Source organism: Scyliorhinus canicula, chromosome 6, assembly GCF_902713615.1.
Source record: "Scyliorhinus canicula chromosome 6, sScyCan1.1, whole genome shotgun sequence".
NCBI classification, from domain to species: Eukaryota; Metazoa; Chordata; class Chondrichthyes; order Carcharhiniformes; family Scyliorhinidae; genus Scyliorhinus; species Scyliorhinus canicula.
The window spans coordinates 186,765,567-186,785,217 of record NC_052151.1 but is presented as its reverse complement, the minus strand read 5'-3'; the positions used below and the strand labels follow the sequence as shown (position 1 = coordinate 186,785,217).

At 47.1% G+C, this 19,651-nt stretch overlaps 1 protein-coding gene across 3 annotated transcripts in view; it reads left to right on the top strand.

The window, feature by feature from the left end:
* The window catches only part of khdrbs2 (KH domain containing, RNA binding, signal transduction associated 2), a 907,500-nt gene that overhangs the window by 799,239 nt on the left and 88,610 nt on the right, over window positions 1–19,651 (top strand). For all 3 annotated transcript variants that reach the window (XR_005461061.1, XR_005461060.1, XM_038800664.1), the window contains exon 7: window positions 3,739–3,821. Coding sequence is in view for 1 of the 3 variants with exons in the window: in XM_038800664.1 (XP_038656592.1) it covers window positions 3,739–3,821 (83 nt within the window). In the remaining 2 variants the exon portion in view is untranslated. The remainder of the gene's footprint in view (window positions 1–3,738; window positions 3,822–19,651) is intronic.

Sequence of the window (19,651 nt, the reverse complement as noted above, 5' to 3'; positions counted from 1 at the left end):
TCTCCTCGGTAGCATGGCTGCGAGCTGTGTAGTGTTTGCTCTACAGGAGCGGTTTAAGTGCTGCTCCCCCTTGTTGGTGGGGGGGCTGGTGGGCACGGTCCCAGCGAATCAGCCAGCAGGACCAGCATTTGGGATGTGAAGCCCGTGTGGCCTCGTTAAGTGGACCAATTAACGTTTGATATTGATGATGGCCTCGCCAGGCCGAGCGTCAGGAAGCTCACAGCAGTTCCCGCTGGCCACCACACTTCGAAACGTTGCCATCAAATCGCGCCCGTTGCCTCATTATGTTTAAGCTCGTTTTTCCACACATTCCTCGACACTACTTATTTGCTGGCCAGTGTCAAAGCGGTTATGACTGTGATGGCAGACTGTCTTTTTGCCATTTAGGCCAAGGGATGATTAAGGACCAGGCGAGAACATGAGAACCGCGTCCTGATGTGGCAAGAAGTGTTCGCGGCTCCCAGCCGAATCCATTAAAACTCCTCTCAAGCCTTGCTTTCATGCCCAACGAGCAAATAGTTGTGAAATTATGAACGTAAAATTCACACCCAATTCTTTCTTTATCCAATTAAGGGCCAACTTTGTGTGGCCAAACCACCTCACCTGCACATCTTTGGGTTGTGGGGGCAAAACCCACGCAGACACAGGGAGAATGTGTAAACTCTACAGGGTCAGTGGTCAGGGCCTCACGGTAGCATGGTGGTTAGCATCAATGCTTCACAGCTCCAGGGTCCCAGGTTCGATTCCCGGCTGGGTCACTGTCTGTGTGGAGTCTGCACGTCCTCCCCGTGTGTGCGTGGGTTTCCTCCGGGTGCTCCGGTTTCCTCCCACAGTCCAAAGATGTGCGGGTTAGGTGGATTGGCCATGCTAAATTGCCCGTAGTGTAAGGTTAATGGGGGGATTGTTGGGTTATGGGTATACGGGTTACGTGGGTTTAAGTAGGGTGATCATTGTTCGGCACAACATCGAGGGCCGAAGGGCCTGTTCTGTGCTGTACTGTTCTATGTTCTATGAACCCGGGTCCTCGGCACCGGGAGGCAGCAGGGCTAACCACTGCACCACCGTGGCGCCTCTTAAGTGGCGCTTTTGACATCTCTGAAAGGTGCTCCACAAGAAGTCGCCAGGTAAAATAATGAAACTGAACCTAGCAGGAACATTATTGAATGACACCGAGCCAGTGAGGGGTGTTCAATGGATGAATAAAAACATGGTTAGGATGGTAAATTTTAACGAACGTGGTAAAGGAGGAGAGAGAGAGACACTTGCACATTTCTGAGCTCAGGACACGGAAACGATGAAGAAAATGTCTTCCTAGTTGGGTGGAATATGTTGCATGGCTTTCTGAATAAACACTGTTTGAGTTGTGGGGCGGAATTCTCCAACCCCCCGCAGGGTCGGGGAATCGCCCGGGGCCTTCGTAAATCCCGCCCCCGCCGTGGCCGGATTTCTCCGCCACCCGGGAATCAGCGGGGGCGGGAATCACGCCGCACCGGTCAGCGGGCCCTCCACGCTGGTCGGCGGTCCCCTCGCAGCGATTCTCCGGCCCGCGATGGGCCGAAGTCCCGCCGCTGTCAGGCTTTTCCCGCCGACGTGCTCTGGTGGCGGCGGGAGCAGGCGGCGTGAGCGGGCCCCGGGGTCCTGGGGGGGGGGGCGCAGGGCAATCGGACCCCAGGGAGTGCCCGCGAGGTGGCCTAGCCCGCGATCGGGACCCACCAATCGGCGGGCGGGCAGTCCCGCGGGGGCACTCTTTTTCTTCCGCCGCCGCCACGGCCTCCACCATGACGGAGGCGGAAGAGATTCCCCCTACCGCGCATGCGCCGGGATGACGTCAGTGGCCGCTGACGCTCCGGCCAGCCGTTCACACCGGCCAGCGGGGAGCTAAAGGCCGCTCGCGCCGTTCGACGGGGCGCCAGCCCCTCCGGCGTGGGCCTAGCCCCTAAAGGTGGGGAGGCCCGACGCCGGAGTCGTTGGCACCACTCCGCTACGCCGGGACCCCCCGCCCCGCCGGGTAGGGGAGAATACCGCCCGTGGTATTCCCTCCCAGTAGGTGAAAGTCCATTCTCAGGGTATAACTTGGTAAAATCCATCCTTACTAATGGCAGCTCAAATCTATCAAGTTCTACTCTTATCGTGAAAGATTGCAACTACACTTGATAAATGAGCGCCGCTTTATGGCATTATTGTAACTGTCCAACGTGATGCATAAATCAGCAACATCAAATGACCCAAAAGAAAAAAATGAGTGAGCGTCGGTGGAAAACATTGGCATGTAGAGAACCTTACCCAGAGATGCAAGTTTGATTTAGAAGTAATGTAAACGATTGCTGTGAAGAAATGACCTTCGACATTTGCAAGGGATAAAACGTGGGTGAAAGGAATGTCACTCAAGGTAACATGAGGAACCTCCTCCTTGCTGTGAAGAATACGTGTTTCTAATTCACACCACTCTCCAAAGTGGTTTTGTTTTCCAATCAGTTTGGACATCGAGAGCCGTTCGTCGACTTTCTCGGAGAAAATCAAAATGTCAGCAGAGGCAGAAATCTAGGGGAGGGGGAGGGGCGAATAGGGCCTTGTTTTATTATTGGGGGTGCGAAACACGGGATAGGGATGGAAATGTTTCATGTACCATGTTTATGCTGCTGTTGTTGTTATTATAAAAACTACAAATACCCGAATAAAATGTTTTTAAAAATAACGTTTGGACATCGAGCACCATAAGAAAGTCCGCAATGCGCAACCTTAGTTAACATGGGAGGGGAAAATAAGTGACCCGCGAGTAGAGAATTTAAATCGTGTTCACGTTACATGGGCAGCACGGTGGTGCAGTGGCTAGCACTGCAGTCTCACGGCGCCGAGGTCCCAGGTTCGATCCCGGCTCTGGGTCACTGTCCGTGTGGAGTTTGCACGTTCTCCCCGTGTTTGCGTGGGTTTCGCCCCCACAACCCAAAGATGTGCAGGGTAGGTGGATTGAACATGCTAAATTGCCCCTTAATTGGAAAAAATTAATTGGGCACTCTAAATTTATTTTTAAATGTTCATGTTACACGGTGACCTCAGGTCAATTGGTCAGAAAGTTGTGGTGACTCCCTCTTCAGAGTGAGATGATAATGCCGTGTTAAGGGAGAGCTGCCCTGTCAGGGGTGCAGTCATTTGTTAAACCGAGACCCTGTCTGCCTTCACAAGTAGGCAGAAAAGATCCAGCAGCACGATTGTGACAAAGAGTATGAAAGTCAAGGCTAATTGTTATCCTTCAATCTAAAATAGATTATCTGTTCATTATCAGCTTGTGGGAGACTTATGTTTTAGCACATTTTGTACTCACCAATAAGATAATTGCTGAAAAAAGAGGCACGTTGTCAACGCTTTTCATCCTGCACTCTCATTGGTAATGCTGTTGCTATGGAAAATGCACAGGGAATGCCTCTACCAATCAGAGTCCACTTGCCAACCAATCAGCACTCTTCTCATGTCTTATAAAATGTGGTTCGTTTTGAGAGTTTGTCGTCTTGTGAATCTGTCCTGATGAGTGCAAGCTGAAAAGTTTTGACAGCATGTCTGTTTTTTCAACAGTGCTCAAGTTCTGTATTACCAAGCAACTGTTTCCAACTTTCTTGTTTAGGTCTGCTATGTTTATAATTCTTTCAATGCATCTTCTACATTTAAGCAAGGTTAGATATGATCAAGCATCTAATGAGCATACTGAAGGACATAATTTGATCAATTTTGTTGTCTCTCCAGGGATACGATGATGGCTATGGAGGAGAATATGACGAACAAAGCTATGACACCTATGATAATAGCTATGCAAGCCAAGTGGAGAGGTAAGTTAACTGGTCCTGCAGTTTTATGCTTGTTTTAACTACACTATGCTACAGAAATAGACCAAGTTATTTAAGAAATAAAGAAAACAAATGGGAATTTTACACGTAATTATCTTTGCACTTAAATTGTGCAGGAATTTACATCAGTAATCATCCATGATCAGGTTATGACACGATTACAGAAATATGAGGCCGTTCAGCCCCTCAATCCTGTTCTGCCATTCAATTTGATCATGGCTGAACTGCATCTTGACTCCCATTTAGCCGCCTTGGTTTTACATCCCTCGGTACCTTTGTTGCAGCAATCAAGTGACAACATGATGAGGGAAGGGTTAGAGGTGTCAAAACATGAGTCATTGCATGTGTTAATGTAACACCTGAGTCAAAAGTTCCAACGCGCTTCACAAGAGCGTGAACAAACAAAATGTGACACTGCGCCACTTAAAGAGATATTCGGGCAAATTACCAAAATCAAAAGGGGTAGGTGCTCAAGAGGAAACGAGAGGTTGGAAGGAGGAAGAGGGTGAGGGAAGAAATTTCAGAATCTTGGTCTGGAAACACAACCGGGAACAATGAAATTCAAGGATGTTGAAAAAGCCACAATTGGACAGCACAAATATCTCAGAGCACCGTAGCTGGAGGAGATCAAAGAGAGATAATTGAAAATGAGGGTGGGATTTTAAAATCATGGCATTGTTAACCATGTACGTCACCCAGTGCGGACATGATGGATGAGCGGGACTTGGTACAGGATAGGACAAGGGGAACGGAAGCTTGGATATTCTCAGGTTTATGAATGGTAGAATAGGAGAAGCCAACCAGGAGTGCTTTGCAATAGTCAAGACGAGAAGTAGCAAAGGCATGAATAGAAGTCTCAACAGCAGATTTTCAGTGATAGCGCAGAATCCAGAACCCAAGGTCCCCTCCTACCTTCCATCTCATGCAGGGACCATGGTCAGTCATCGTGTTGCAACAGGATATTTCTGGTATTCCCTTTGGCAAATGGATTATTGGTGAATGGCCAGAAGCTCATCGTATTTATTCATGGAGTGTGGGTGTCACTGCCTGGACCAGAATGTGTTACCCTAGTCAAATTGGTGGTGAGCAGCCTTCTTGATCCGCTGCAGTCTATGTGATGGAAGTGTACCCACAGTGCTGTTAGGGAGGGAGTTCCAGGATTTTGATCCAGCGACAGATGAAGGAGCTGCACCCCAATGGCTAGTGATTCCAAATAAACCTGTTGGACTTTAACCTGGTGTTGTAAGACTTCTTACTGTAAAAATAAGGGGTCACCCCCGACAGGGATGAGGAGAATTTATATCTCTCAGAGGGAGGCGAGTCTTTGGAACTCTCTTCCCCAAAAGGCAGTAGAGACAGAACCTTTGAATATTTCTAAGGCAGAGACAGATTCTTGATAAGCAGAGGTAACCAGGGGTGGGCAGTAATGTGGAGTTGGGTTTAAAATCAGATCAGCCACGATCTTATTGAACGGCTGAGAATATTCAAAGGGCCGAGTGGCCTACTCCTCCTAATTCACTTGTTCATATGTTCATATTTGGATATGGACTGCTTCAGTGTCTGAGGAGTCGCAAATGTCACTGAACATTGTGCAATCATCAGTGAACATCTTTGAGCTTCAGATGGAAGGGAGGTCAGTGAGGAACCAGATGAAGATAGTTGGGCCTAGGAATCCCTGGAACTGATGGACCAGAAAAATATGGCCGAGTTCTCCGGCAGTTGGGATTCTCTTTTCCCGTCGGCAGCACCCCCCCCGCGCCCAGTGGTTTCCAAGCGGTTCCAACAGGAAAATCCCATTGACAAGCGGCATGAAGGAAAAATCTCGCAGGTGACAAACAGGCGGATGGGGGACCGGAGAATCAAGCCCGTTATTGTCCGGGCAGGCACTGCCCAACCTGGAAGGGTGTGAAGTCGCATGAGAAGATGTCATTGCGCACTTGGTCAGCAGATTCAATTGAGAGTTCGATACTATTATGAGCCAGGGTTTAGAGAACACCAAAGTATATTATGGAATTCACCTGACCCACAACGTTTAATAGATTTTGGTTGTGGGGAGCACAAGGGCCCACTTTACAGGTGTGATGCAACAAAGATCAGAAGTATTTTTAAACAAAAACAATGTTTATTCTATGAATCCAGTTAACATTTTATAAACACACAGTAAACATCTTGTCAACTACCAACACACATAACCCCACAGATACAGTACTCTATAGGTAACCCTTAGTAATTTTCCCAACAACATCCATAAGACAAAGACCCTTTTTAACAAAGACACTAGGTTTTCATTCCTTGCAGAAACGGGTATTACTTTGAAATCATCAAGTGATCTGGAGACATTCTTTAGCATGCAGAGAGGCCAAAATACACCTCTTTGGTTTGAATGCAGCTCTCCAATTGAAAACGAAACTAAAACTCAGAGCCAAAAACAGCTTCCAGCTCAAAACGAAAGGAAAAAGCAGAGCCAGAGTCCAGCTCCACCCACACAATGACATCACTGCAGCCACTTGAGAAGACAAACATTTCTTAAAGTGACATTCCCATGACAATATGCACCCGCCGACAATCAAACAGTCACCTCAGGTGGCTTGACTATACCAAAAGGGAGTGGGAAAAAAACAAAACAGTGCAGTTAATTGACACTGAAAAATAACTATTGACACCACAGTCAGCCAGTGAGTTGGAGGCTAGAGGATCTTACAGCAAGACTCAGAGGAAACAATCTATTTTACAATAAAGAAAGTCGATTCCCATTACAACTATTTAAACAGAGTGCTGCAACAAACAGTCCACGGAACATACTTAATGGACTCCTGACGAATCACTAAAGCAAAACTCATGATCAAAACTACAGCAACATCTCCCAATCAAAACAGGATTATTTCTCCAGGAAAATGGAGTGAATGGTGGAAAGTTACAATATACAAGTTTTGCAGGTCAAATCAAACCCAGTCACTTCCCGCAATGCTGTCTCCAGGCATGATTGACAGGGGGAATTGCCCAATCACAACCATTCCATCTGCGAATTGTGGTGTTACAATATAAATAATAAATAAATAATCTTTTTTATTGTCACAAGTAGGCTTACATTAACACTGCAATGAAGTTGCTGTGAAAATGAGGTAAAAACTGCAGACAATTTGAAACTGTCTCCATATTTTTGTCATAAAAAATTTAAGGGAAAAAGGAGGCAAACTAAAAGGATAATTGAACCGAGAGATTGCAGAAATAAATGACATGTAAGTCATCTAAACAACAGAAAAAAAACCTCAAGTCATATTAATGCAGAATTAGGTAGAAACGGATGCAAAGTGTTTGGGAACAGAAGTGAAGAATCAAAAAATGCAAGGACCAGAAAAATATGGCCAAATTCTCCAGCAGTTGGGATTCTCTTTTCCCGTTGGCAGAAACCACCCCCCCCCCCCCCTCCCCCCCATGCCCAGTGGTTTCCCAGCAGAGGGGTGGCTCTAACGGAAAAATCCCAAAGACAAGCGACATGAAGGGAGAATCCTGCAGCCGACAAACACACGGCTGGGGGACTGGAGAATCGAGCCCTTTGTTGCCCAATCTGAAAGGCGTGAAGTCACATGATAAGACGTCAGGCGGGCATCCCAATGTTACGGCGCACTTGGTCAGCAGATTCAATTGAGAGTTCGATACGCACCCGCCGACGATCAAATTGGCACTTTAGCTTATTAAGGGGCCAATTGACCTCAATTTCCTGTGGCCCATCTGTGTTGACAGTTCGCGGGAATGCCGATTATCCAGTCGGCCTTATGTTTCAGCTTTGACCTCGATCCAGGGCAGGATGAATTGTCAGGGCTGAAATAAAATTTTAAAATTGTATCTGGGGACTCAGGTCTGTGTTTGAATATACTGCCTGGACATCCTTGGCATAGTTTATCTCTCACTATTTATTTTTCACAGTTCATAGATCATAGAATTTACAGTGCAGAAGGAGCCCATTTGGCCCATCGAGTCTGCACCGGCTCTTTCAAAGAGCACCCTGCCCAAGGTCAACACCTCCACCCTATCCCCATTACCCAGTAACCCCACCCAACACTAAGGCCTATTTTGGACACTAAGGGGCAATTTAGCATGGAAAATCCACCTAACCCACACATCTTCGGACTGTGGGAGGAAACCGGAGCACCCGGAGGAAACCCACGCACACACGGGGAGGATGTGCAGACTCCGCACAGACAGTGTCACAAGCCGGAATCGAACCTGGGACCGTGGAGCTGTGAAGCAATTGTGCTAGCCACAATGCTACCTTGCTGCCCATTTGAAGATCTCAGAGACAGCTCCGCAGCGGTGGTCGCCCTCAGGGAGCCCATCGGAAGCACCAGCCCAGTTCTTTTTCTCGGCACCACACTCGCCAACAGCGCTGGGCTTTTCGCAGTGCATGTTTTGTTACCTGTAGAGATGGTAACTTAGTTACAGTAGACACTCTGGAAAAAAGGCTAGAAGTTGTCCAGAAGTTTGATGGGAGGTTTATTGAGCAACACAACTTAAATAACTGCGTGAGCTCTTACTTAAAGAACTGCACTAGTAAATGAGGTTACAACTTTTCTGTGCTCTGCAACTAGGCCTGACCACACTAGCAGCCCTGAGCTAAATTTCTGTCCCTGTTCTCTTCACAGCCACATCAGCCAAAGAGAGGGGGAGGTCCGTCGGCGTCACTTTTATACATGCCCGTGCTGCCCCCTGGTGGTCTTTCCATTACCCATCAGCCCCTTCTGTACATAGCCAAGTTTGGATCACTACATCCTCTTTTTTCACTTTTTTTTTCATAGTTGCAGAGCTGTAACTAAAAACAAAATTCAAACACAGTGAGTTTAATGCACAAAAACAGAGCAGAGCAATGATTGTATCAGTCCATGTTCACACGTTCAGGCGGTTGGGTGCACATCTGATCTGGGTAGACCTCCTGAGTGGGCATGGAGACCCAGAGTCTTTATGTCCATTTGGGCACCCACTGCTGGAGTCCCAGGATGTCGCATGATAGAGTCCTGCAGATGTTGGAAATGCAGGTTGACGAGGTGGAACCTTCAGCAGGTCTCGCCGATTGCATCGAAACAGTGTTCCATCATCAGACTTCACAACGTAAGATCGTGGCGATACTTGGCGGAGAACCATCGCCATGTTAGACCAACCCCCAGCCGGGTGTCGTAACCTCACCGTGGCGTTGATTGCTAACGGATGCAGCACTTTTACCTGCCGGTCATAGTGCTGCTTTTGTACCTGACGTTGGTGACGCATCTTGTCCAGGACTGGCGCGTGATCGGGATTGGTGAAGTGTAATGCCAGTAGCATTGTCCACACATCTCGATTGAAGAGCATTTGAGCCGGGGACAGCCCAGAGCTCAAAGGTGACAAACGGTATGACAATAGGGTCGGACTTTAAGTCAACAGCCTTGCTGATCAGTTGCTTAATAATGTGGACACCTTTCTCCACCCTGCCATTCGATTGAGGAAAGTGTGGACTCAACGTCACATGCTTGAAGTTGTACTGTTTTTCGAATTCCAACCACTCCCAGCTGGCAAAGCAAGGACCATTGTCGGACATGACCGTCTGTGGGATGCCATGCCCGGAGAAGGTTTCTTTGCAGGCTTTGATAACTGACGCCGATGTGAGATCCGGGAGTTTCAGTACTTCCGGAAAGTTGGAGTAATAATCGATGAGAAGAACATAGTTTCGACCCATGGAGTGAAACAAGTCTATGCCAACTTTGTCCCACGGTGACGTAGCCATCTCATGCTGCTGCAGTGGCTCCTTGCAAATCTGGACGTGCACTGGCCCAGTGCCCAGTTTGGCAGCTTGCCACCTTCAGCGCGCTATCCCTGTACCATCTCGTCCTGACGTCAGCGCACTGTCCCAGAACCGTCTCCTCCTGACGTTGTCCCAGGAGCAAATTTATTTTTGAAAACGGCGGCGTCTTCACCCCAGAAGTGGTGAGAGGGAGCAGGTCACGTGCCCGGCATGCACACTGACATCGCGCGATGCGTGCTTTGACCCCCAAATCCTGGAGGAGCGATCCCTCCATTTTGTAGCTGCCAGCAACCAAACAACAGGAACAGGACTGTGTGAAGAACTGAAGATGGATCAATTTGTAATAAGGAAGAGATGGCCTGAGACACAAACAGGCCAGGATCTCTCAACTGAATCTGCTGGAGAGAGCTTCACTGGAGAATCCAGGGCAGGACAAAGCAGTGCTGGTGTGTGCTCCAGATCAACAACCCATTAAGAAGCTGAAACCGGAAACAAAAAGCAGAATAAAGATGATTTTTTGAGATATGGCTTTATTAATTGTTCCGATGAAAATCAGGATGCAAAGCCCATGTGCATAATGTGCAGGGAAGTACTGGCAAATGAAAGATTAAACCCTCAAAACTTCAAAAGCATTTAAAGATAAAGCATGGTCAGTTCGAGGACAAACCTCCTGATTTTCTTCAAAGGATGCAGCAAGGATTTAAATCATCAGCTGAAATTCTTAGCAGAAATGTATCATTGACTGACAAAGCAAGTGAGATCACGAGGACCAAGCAGGTTCACCTGTCACATTAAAGGTAAGTAAAAAAGTCAGTCACGAAGTTCGGGCGGCATGGGTCACGAAGATTGGTCGGCGTGAGTCGAGAAGGTTGGGTCCCGAAGGTTGGCTGGTTGGTATAAAAGGGTCCCGGGCAAAAAGGTTTTGCTAGATTACTTGTCCAGTGTCATTGCTACTATGCCACCATCTCCCCTTTGGATGTGGACATTAACCGATGCTTAATGCTTCATTCTCAATCTTTTAGCTCTTGATGGCATTCTTGCCTCTGAAAGTCATGGGTTCAAATCCCACTGCACCAAGCTGAGTCCAATATCTAGGCTAACATCCCAGTGCTGAGAGAGTCCACACTGCCAGGGATGCAGTTGGACAAGCCCCCATCTGCTGACACTGGAGGTGGACCAAAAGGTTTGAAGAGGTTTTGAAGGGCAGGGGGAGTTATATATTATATTCCTGGCTATGTACAAATTGGCTGTGTTTACCACATTACAGCAGAGACTGCACTCCAGTAAGTACTTCATTGGAGCGGGAGGCAGTGGCATAGTGGTATTGTCACGTGACTTGCAATTCAGAATCACAGGACCGAATCTCACCACGACAAAATGGTGAAACTTAAATTCAATGAAAGATCTGCTGGGGAATTCTCCATCGGCGGGATCATTCGCTCCGCTGGAAGCGCACCCATGCCCACGGGTTTCCGTGGGAAATCCCATTGGCCAGCTGCAGGAAGAGAGGATCCCGCTGCCAGCCAGGGAGCACCGCACAGGAAAACGCAGCTGACATACCGAAGAATCTCGCCTCTGAATTTAAAAGTCTAAAGATTGTCATTAAAAAAAAATTTGGTTTATTGATGTCCTTTCGGGAAGGAAATCGGCTGCCCTTACCTGGTCTGGTCGACACCGACTCCAGAGCCACAGCAATGTCCCCTGAAATGGAGGGCAGCTAGGGGTGGCCAATAAATGCTGGCCCAGCTGGTTAAGTCCACATCCTACAAATAAATTTAGAAAAACGTTTGGGGCATCCCCAGATTGGGTGGCATGTTTTTTGTTTCTTTTTTGTAAGTAATGGAATGACAAAGTGAAAAGCAATGAGAAGCAAACAGGGCAGAAATTGGCAAAACAATAAATCCAAAATGCAGCAACTGACAACTGTTATTGATTATTGACACAAGTTGTGGAGGACCTCAGAGAAGAATAGTATGATGATCTTGTGGAATTTCAATACATCTGAGGTAATAGAGCAAGGAAGGAACGTACAAGTTATTTCTTCGAGGTAATCAGTGATTGTCTTTTGATACAAGATGTGAGCCATGGTACCATATATAACATTCAGCAAGTGGGGAGGGTGTTAAGGGGTTAAGTTCAACAAAAAACTGGAGGCACAAGTAAACAGACAGGCAGGAGTGATACAAATACGAGAAAACATTGACATCAATTTTCCATTCAATTGCGCTCAAAACACTCAGTTGACATCAAATGTAGCAATGTGGAATGGGTTTTAATGACAGAAACAGTGAACATTTGTCATAAAAACATTCATTTAGACATCTTTAACATCATGATTCATTTTGATAGCTCGTACTTCAGGAGTCATCAATGCGCTCAAAAGTGTTCAAAAGCCATCACAGCTTGTTCAATTTGTGGAAGTGTTGTTCATGTGGGGCTGTTTAAAACAGAGCTAAATCGCTGGCTTTGAAAGCAGACCAAGCAGGCCAGCAGCACGGTTCGGTTCCCGTAACAGCCTCCCCGAACAGGCGCCGGAATGTGGCGACTAGGGGCTTTTCACAGTAACTTCATTCAAGCCTACTCGTGACAATAAGCGATTTTCATTTCATTTTCAAAAGCAATTTGAAAGGAATCGGAGGCAGACCAGACACCTCCACCGATTGCAACCCCTAACCCAACAAGAGTCACTTGTCTCGGTATGCTGCTGACCTGCTGACTCACAGGAGCCGCCGACCGAGAACACATTCACTACCTTTCCCTGCGCCTCCCAGCTGGACCAGTGTTGTTGCTGCTCCGGCTCTCTCAATCTCTCTCTCCTCCCCCCCCCCACAGATGCTACCTCCTTAACAATCGCCTCGCTTCCGTCTCTGGCACTGTTTTCACCTTTTGCTTCATGGTTGCCTTCACCAATGTTTCTGTCATCTCTCCTCCAGTTTCTACCATTGTTCACTATTTCTCCCATCTTTCCCCACATTTCTCCCATCTCTCCCCGGTTGTCCAATCTGTCTCCCTGTTTCTCTCGTCTCCGTCCTGTTTCTCCCATCTCCCCCACCCCCTTTTCCCTTTCTCCCACTATTTCTTCCCCGTTTCTTCCGTCTCTTCTCCCTCCCATGCTCCCATCTCCCTCCCCCATGCCCCCATCTCCCTCCCCCATGCTCCCATCTTTCTCCCCATGCTCCCATCCCCCCCCCCCCGATTCTCCCACCTCTCGCCAGCTACGGGATTCTCCAACCTTGTCTGTTGCTACCTGGCTACAAGCAAGAATGGAGAATTTGACATTCCAGCCAAAGCTCCATTCACTATCAGAGGTACTGGAGAATCCCAGCCGTGAGCCAGGTCGGAGAATTCCCGCCGTTTTTTCATATCTCCCCCCCTGTGGTGATATGCATCACTGTAAATACACAAGGGGTTAATGTAGATACACTCGGACTAAGTAAACACTAGAGGGAGCACCAAAGACATCATGACACGCAGACATACAGCTAATGAACACATAGAATAGGACACGACCAATGGGCAGTCAAGACACCAAGAGGTGACACTACCACAAGGGGGCTACCCATATAAAAGGACAGGGCACACATGCTCTTTCTCTTTCCATAAGCGACATTCAGAGAGAAGGACAGGGGCAGATCAGAAGCATCACACCCACCACATGGCTTAGAGCAGACTGGTTAGTTAGATTGAGTTACTATAGCAAGATTAGCAGGAGAGTCGAACTCAAGTAGGAGAATTGTTAACTGTTCAATAAATGTGTTAAACCTATCTCCAAGTCTGAACTGTCCTTTGTCAGAGTGTACATCATGGAAGCAGCTTATGCTACATGAAGAAGCATAACACCACACCCCCCCACCGCAGCGGTTTCTACCGGCTCCCTCCCCACCTTTTTCCTCCCATCTCCCCGCCCCCATTTCTCCCGTCTCTCTCCCCCCTGTTCCTGTCTCCGACTCCGTCAGGATGATGAACTCTGGATTAAAAAAAATGCAGGGAGCTTTGCGAGAGGAGTGGGGGGTGCTGGTGAGACCGGTGCGAACCTTGAATATCTCAGCGAGAGGAGGAAAGATGCTGCGGTGGGGCAGAAGATGTTGAACAAGTGGGAAGGTGATGTAACCTTGGGGGGGGGGGGGGGGGGGAGGGAAACGATGCTGCAATCCAGGGAGTGGGGAGGCGCTGCAATCCAGTTGGGGTGGGGGAGGTGCTGTTATCAGGGACGTGGAGTGTTTTGCTACGTTCTACACAGGAGGGTGGCATGGTGGTGTGGGCTTGGGGGAGATGGGAGCAGAGTGCTTGGGCATCTGGTTGGTGATGCTGCACAGCCCAGTGAAATTTGAAAAATGCCTGGGAGATATAAGAGGCATTGAACATGAGGCATGTCATTCAGGGAATGCACGCAATCATGAGAAGAGACAGTATAAAATAAAGGCTTTGACAAAGGATCATTTGGACTCAAAACGTTGGCTCGTTTCTCTCCCTACAGACGCTGCCAGACCCGCTGAGATTTTCCAGCATTTTGTCTTTAGCTGGGGTATAAAATATAGGTTAGGTTGTGCAGGAGTAAGGGAGTGTGAAGATTAGGACCGTGAGTGGGCTGATCATGGTAAGATGTATAATGGATCACGATTTAATGCCTCTGTGCATATTTGTTTTTGAATTTTAGAGTACCCAATTCATTTTTTCCAATCAAGGGACAATTTAGCATGGCCAATGCGCCTAGCCTGCACATCTTTGGGTTGTGGGGGCGAAACCCACGCAACACGGGAGAATATACAAACTCCACACAGACAGTGACCCGGAGCTGGGATCGAACCTGGGACCTCGGCGCCGTGAGGCAGCAGTGCTAACCCACTGCACCACCGTGCTGCCCTTCCTCTGTGCATACCTTAAGTGACTACCTCAAATAGTGCTGAGAAAAATTTCCAAAATTTGTTTAGTGCTCTGTTCTTCCAGATTGTTCCTCCCAGCCACTGTTCCTCCCCACCCCCCAACACACACACACACACAATAATAAGCACAGAGTGATTTGTGCATTGACACTAGGTTAAGCAATTTACATATTGCAAGTCCATACTGTATCAACCGAGACGCGGAAAAACATCTGAAAGTTAGTCCATTTTGCCGCAATCATTAGAACATCAGAGTTTTCCTCACGAACAAGCTTCTTGATCGCATTTGATTTCAGTTGAATGCCTGCTGAGAACATAACTGATGCTAGATGGTCACAAATTATGTCACTTGGTCTTTATATGATTTAATTTCATGTCATTGGATTCCTATTTGATGTCAAATGATAACTAAAGGATCACTTTTGAATGCAGATATTCATAGTGTTGAATGCTGGATTTCTGTCAACATTTTCTGGTGAGGTAGGATGCTGCAATGGACTTTTTATTTTGTCAGTTTTGGTCTTTTTTCCATCATAAAAATAGGTGAAAGCAAACAGGAACATAAGAACAGGAGGAGGCCTATACAGCCATTCAATACAATCATGGCTGGTTGGATACTAAGATCAGACAATTCAATACTGCGTCATATTGACAGCTTCCAGTTTGCGGGCCCTAACCGCATTCTATTCACCATGGATGTGCAATCCCTCTACACCTCCATCCCACACCAGGATGGCCTGAGAGCTCTTTGCTTCTTTCTCAAAAAGAGACCCGGACAATTCCCATCCACCAACACTCTCCTCCGCCTGGCTGAACTCGTTCTATCTCTCAACAACTTCTCCTTTAACTCATCTCACTTTCTCCAAATCAAAGGTGTAGCAATGGGTACCCGCATGGGTCCTAGCTACGCTTGCCTTTTTATGGGGTGTGTGGAACATTCCTTGTTAAAGGCCTATCTGGGCTCCCTGCCACAACTCCTTTACCGATACATTGATGACTATTTTGGTGCTGCTTCATGCTCTCGCCCTGACCTGGAAAAATTCATCAACTTCGCTTCCAGTTTCCACCCCCCCCCCCCCCCCCCCCCCCCATCACTTTCACCTGGTCCACCTCCCTTCCCTTCCTTGATCTTTCTGTCTGCATTTCCGGCAATAGTCTATCCACTAATATCCACTACAAGCCCACTGACTCCCACAGCTATCTGGACTACAGCTCTTCGCACTCTGTAAGGACTCCACCTCGACCCATTTGTTTTCATTTCATTTTAACTGTCTTTGATCATTTCTTTCTCTCTTAATATACATTTAATTTCCCCCCCAATCTTATCCACCTTTCCTGCACCTTTATCCTCTTTGCTTCCCCCTTCCCCTCCCCCCCACACCTACAGTTCATCCTCTGATGTTAGTTTCCCTGCTGTTTGGCCTTTCACATCTTTTGTCCTCTCTGGGGACTGCCATTAGCACTCTTTCCCCTTGGTTTCTGTGGCCATTAGCACCCGGTTTCCCTGGGTTTCTGTGGCTATGACTCATCTTTCATTCTCACTCCACAGTATGAATATTTCCCACTTTCTCTGTCTGTTAGCTTTGACAAAGAGTCATCACACTCAAAACGTTAGCTCTTTTCTCTCCCTACAGATGCTGCCAGACTTGCTGCGATTTTCCAGCATTTCATCTTTCAATTCAATAGTATTTTGCTAATTAATCTCATGGGGGCGACTTTACCAATAGCCGTCTGAAAATCGAAATATACTACACCCATCAACTCTCCTTTGTCAATTTTGCTCGTAACAGCTTCAGAAATCTCCCAACAAGTTAATCAAAACATGATTTCCCATTCGTCAATCCATGCAGACGATGCCCAATCAGATTGTCCAAGTGTCCATTTATCACATCCTTTGTACAAGATTCTTTTTTTTAAGGGGTAATTTAGTGTGGCCAATCCACTTAACCTGTACATCTTTGGGTTGTGGGGGTGAAACCCACGCAGACACGGGGAGAATGTGCAAACTCCACACGGACAGTGACCCGGGGCCGGGATTCGAACCGGGGTCCTCAGCCCCAGTGCGAACCACTGCGCCACATGCCACCCCCCCCCCCCTTTGTAATAGATTCTAACATTGTCACTACTACTGATGTAAGGTCCATTTTTGCTCTGTTTTCTCGTTGAAATAGGGGTGACAAATGAAAAGATATCGGAGAAATGTGCTGACCAAAGGACTGTACAAGCCCTACCCTTAAAACAGCGCACAGATTAACACAGGAGGTTGCAAATGTTTAGCTTGCTCAGAGCTATTCCTGGCATCGGTTATCGGTTATGCAGGAAGGGCCATATTTCAAAAGGTTCAAACTGCCCCTCTTAAGTCAGTCACTTCACTTGAATCATATGTGGATGTAAAATTTTCCTTCAAAACTAAATCCCCGTTTATTTTGTTCTGTTATTTACATCACTTAATTCAGCACGGTAGCATTGTGGATAGCATAATTGCTTCACAGCTCCAGGGTCCCAGGTTCGATTCCCAGCTTGGGTCACTGTCTGCGGAGTCTGCATATCCTCCCCGTGTGTGCGTGGGTTTCCTCCGGGTGCTCCCGTTTTGCTCCCACAGTCCAAAGATGTGCAGGTTAGGTGGACTGGCCATGCTAAATTGCCCTTAGTGTCCAAAATGTCCCTTAGTGTTGGGTGCGGTTACTGGGTTATGGGGATAGGGTGTAGGTGTTGACCTTGGGTAGGGTGCTCTTTCCAAGAGCCGGTGCAGACTCAATGGGCCGAATGGCCTCCTTCTGCACTGTAAATTCTATGATAATCTATGATAAATCATTGGACAATTGAAAATGTTTGTGCAAAAATCAAGTTTGAATTACCAGGAGTAGACTATGTTACCATAGCTCATGTTTCCTGTTTAAAATAACTTTAAATATAGGGAGCACCATTAATAATGCAACATTACTAATAATTTAGATATGTGTTGGGTGAAATACTATTCTGCACCCAAAACAATTTAAGGGCAGCATTTTATTAAACAAGTAATGCAATCTCTATGCACCTGATATACTTAATTATAGTTTGATTGAAATATATGAATGGATCAATTGCAAGAATGTGTCAGATTTAACGATTGAACTCAACGATGTGATTAAGCGCGATTGCAGTGAATGTAATAACATTTTCTAAATATTTCAAAACTATTATTTCTTATTCAATGTGAAGGCAGCCACAATGACTGGAAACACCCTGATACAGAGGGCAGTGAGATTGATTTTGTGGCCTAGCCATAGGAAAAAGGCAAATTCAAAATGGCTATTTGTTGATCGTGGTGAAAAACTGCAGGTGGGGACTTTTGTGAGACTGCCAATATCACAAATAGAATCAGAATCATAGAATTTACAGTGCAGAAGGAGGCCATTCGGCCCATCGAGTCTGCACCGGCTCTTGGAAAGAGCACCCTACCCAAGGACAACACCTCCACCCTATCCCCATAACCCCGTAACCCCACCCAACACTAAGGGCAATTTTGGGCTCTAAGGGCAATTTATCATGGCCAATCCACCTAACCTGCACATCTTTAGACTGTGGGAGGAAACCGGAGCACCCGGAGGAAACCCACGCACACACGGGGAGGATGTGCAGACTCCGCACAGACAGTGACCCAAGCCGGAATCGAACCTGGGACCCTGGATGTGAAGCGATTGTGCTATCCACAATGCTACCGTGCTGCCCGGTCAGAGTGCCCCATGGTTAGAACCAGCACAAGGGGAACAAGGCAACAAGGATAAGGTTGACAAACACGTCAGGGATAAAGCAGTGAAAGGAAATACAGTGGCTGGGCTGTTTGAAGAAGGATCGGGGGAGGTTTTAGTGGAGCTTTGACGCCACATAGCCCACATGAGCTGAATTGGCCTGCCTCTGAGCTCCACATGCTGTGGACCTATGTAGCCACAAACACCAGAGGGTGGCCGGATTCTTCATTATCTTTTTCTGAGCCAAAATGTTCAGGCTCTTAATAACATCAAATCTTAATCCCTCTGCTAATACCTGGTATTAAATGTTCATCCACATTGTTGATTTTCGGAGGTTTTACAATCCACTGTACTTCAGGCATTGGGCTGCTTGCTGTGACAAGGGACTTAATGATGTTGGCAAATGCATTCCATGTTGGGTTTTGCGCCGTACACATTTGCTACTGCAGATTTGCAGAATCGTATATGTTATAGTTCTTTGCTGCCGTAAAGAGAAAAGGTGGCTGCACTTTGGACCCTTGCAAAACACCACAAGAGGTTTAATAAGGGTGTTGCTCGATACAGTCAAGGTGGTGACCTGCTCAAAGCCCACACAAACACTCTGCTGACGTCGCCACACATCACGTGACGCAGAACCAGCAAGAATGCATTCCCAGATACATGACGGTATGGAATCAGAAGGGAGCCATTCAGCCCAGCCTGTGTGTGCCAGCACTTTGGAGTTCTGATCCAATTGGTCTGGATAAAAGCAAATTTCTGCGGATGCTGGAATCTGAAACGAAAGGGAAAATGCTGGAAAATCTCAGCAAGTCTGGCAGCATCTGTAGGGAGAGAAAAGAGCTGACGTTTCGAGTTCAATGACTCTTTGTCAAAGCTTTGACAAAGCGTCATCGGACTCGAAACGTTAGCTCTTTTCTCGCCAATTGGTCTGTCTCCCCCTGCTGTTCCCCCGCAGTCCTGCAGATTTCTCCTTTTTAAGAATGTATCCAATTGCACGTTCGGCGGAGAGCACTGTCATGGGTTCCATGTTCCAATCCCACTCTAGGATTGGAGGGCAGCAATCGAGGCGTGCACGCCAGGGCGGTCCTGAGGAAATGTTTCAGGAGGTGCAGATGGGACATGGAACCAAGACCCCATTCATCTGCTCAGATGGATGTATTGCGTCTCTCCGGCATTATATTGAGGAAGAAGAGCAGAGTGGTTCTCTCTGGTATCCTGGCCAACATTTATCCTTCGATCAAGAGCACAAAGCCATCTGGACATTATCACCATTACAGTTCATGGGATCATGGTGTGTGTAAATTGGCTTTTGTGCTTCTTACAGCTACACATCAAAAGTACTTCATTGACTGTAAAGTGCTTTGGGATGTCTCGTGATCATGAGAAGTGTGATATAAATACAAGTCTTTCTTTCTTATCTCC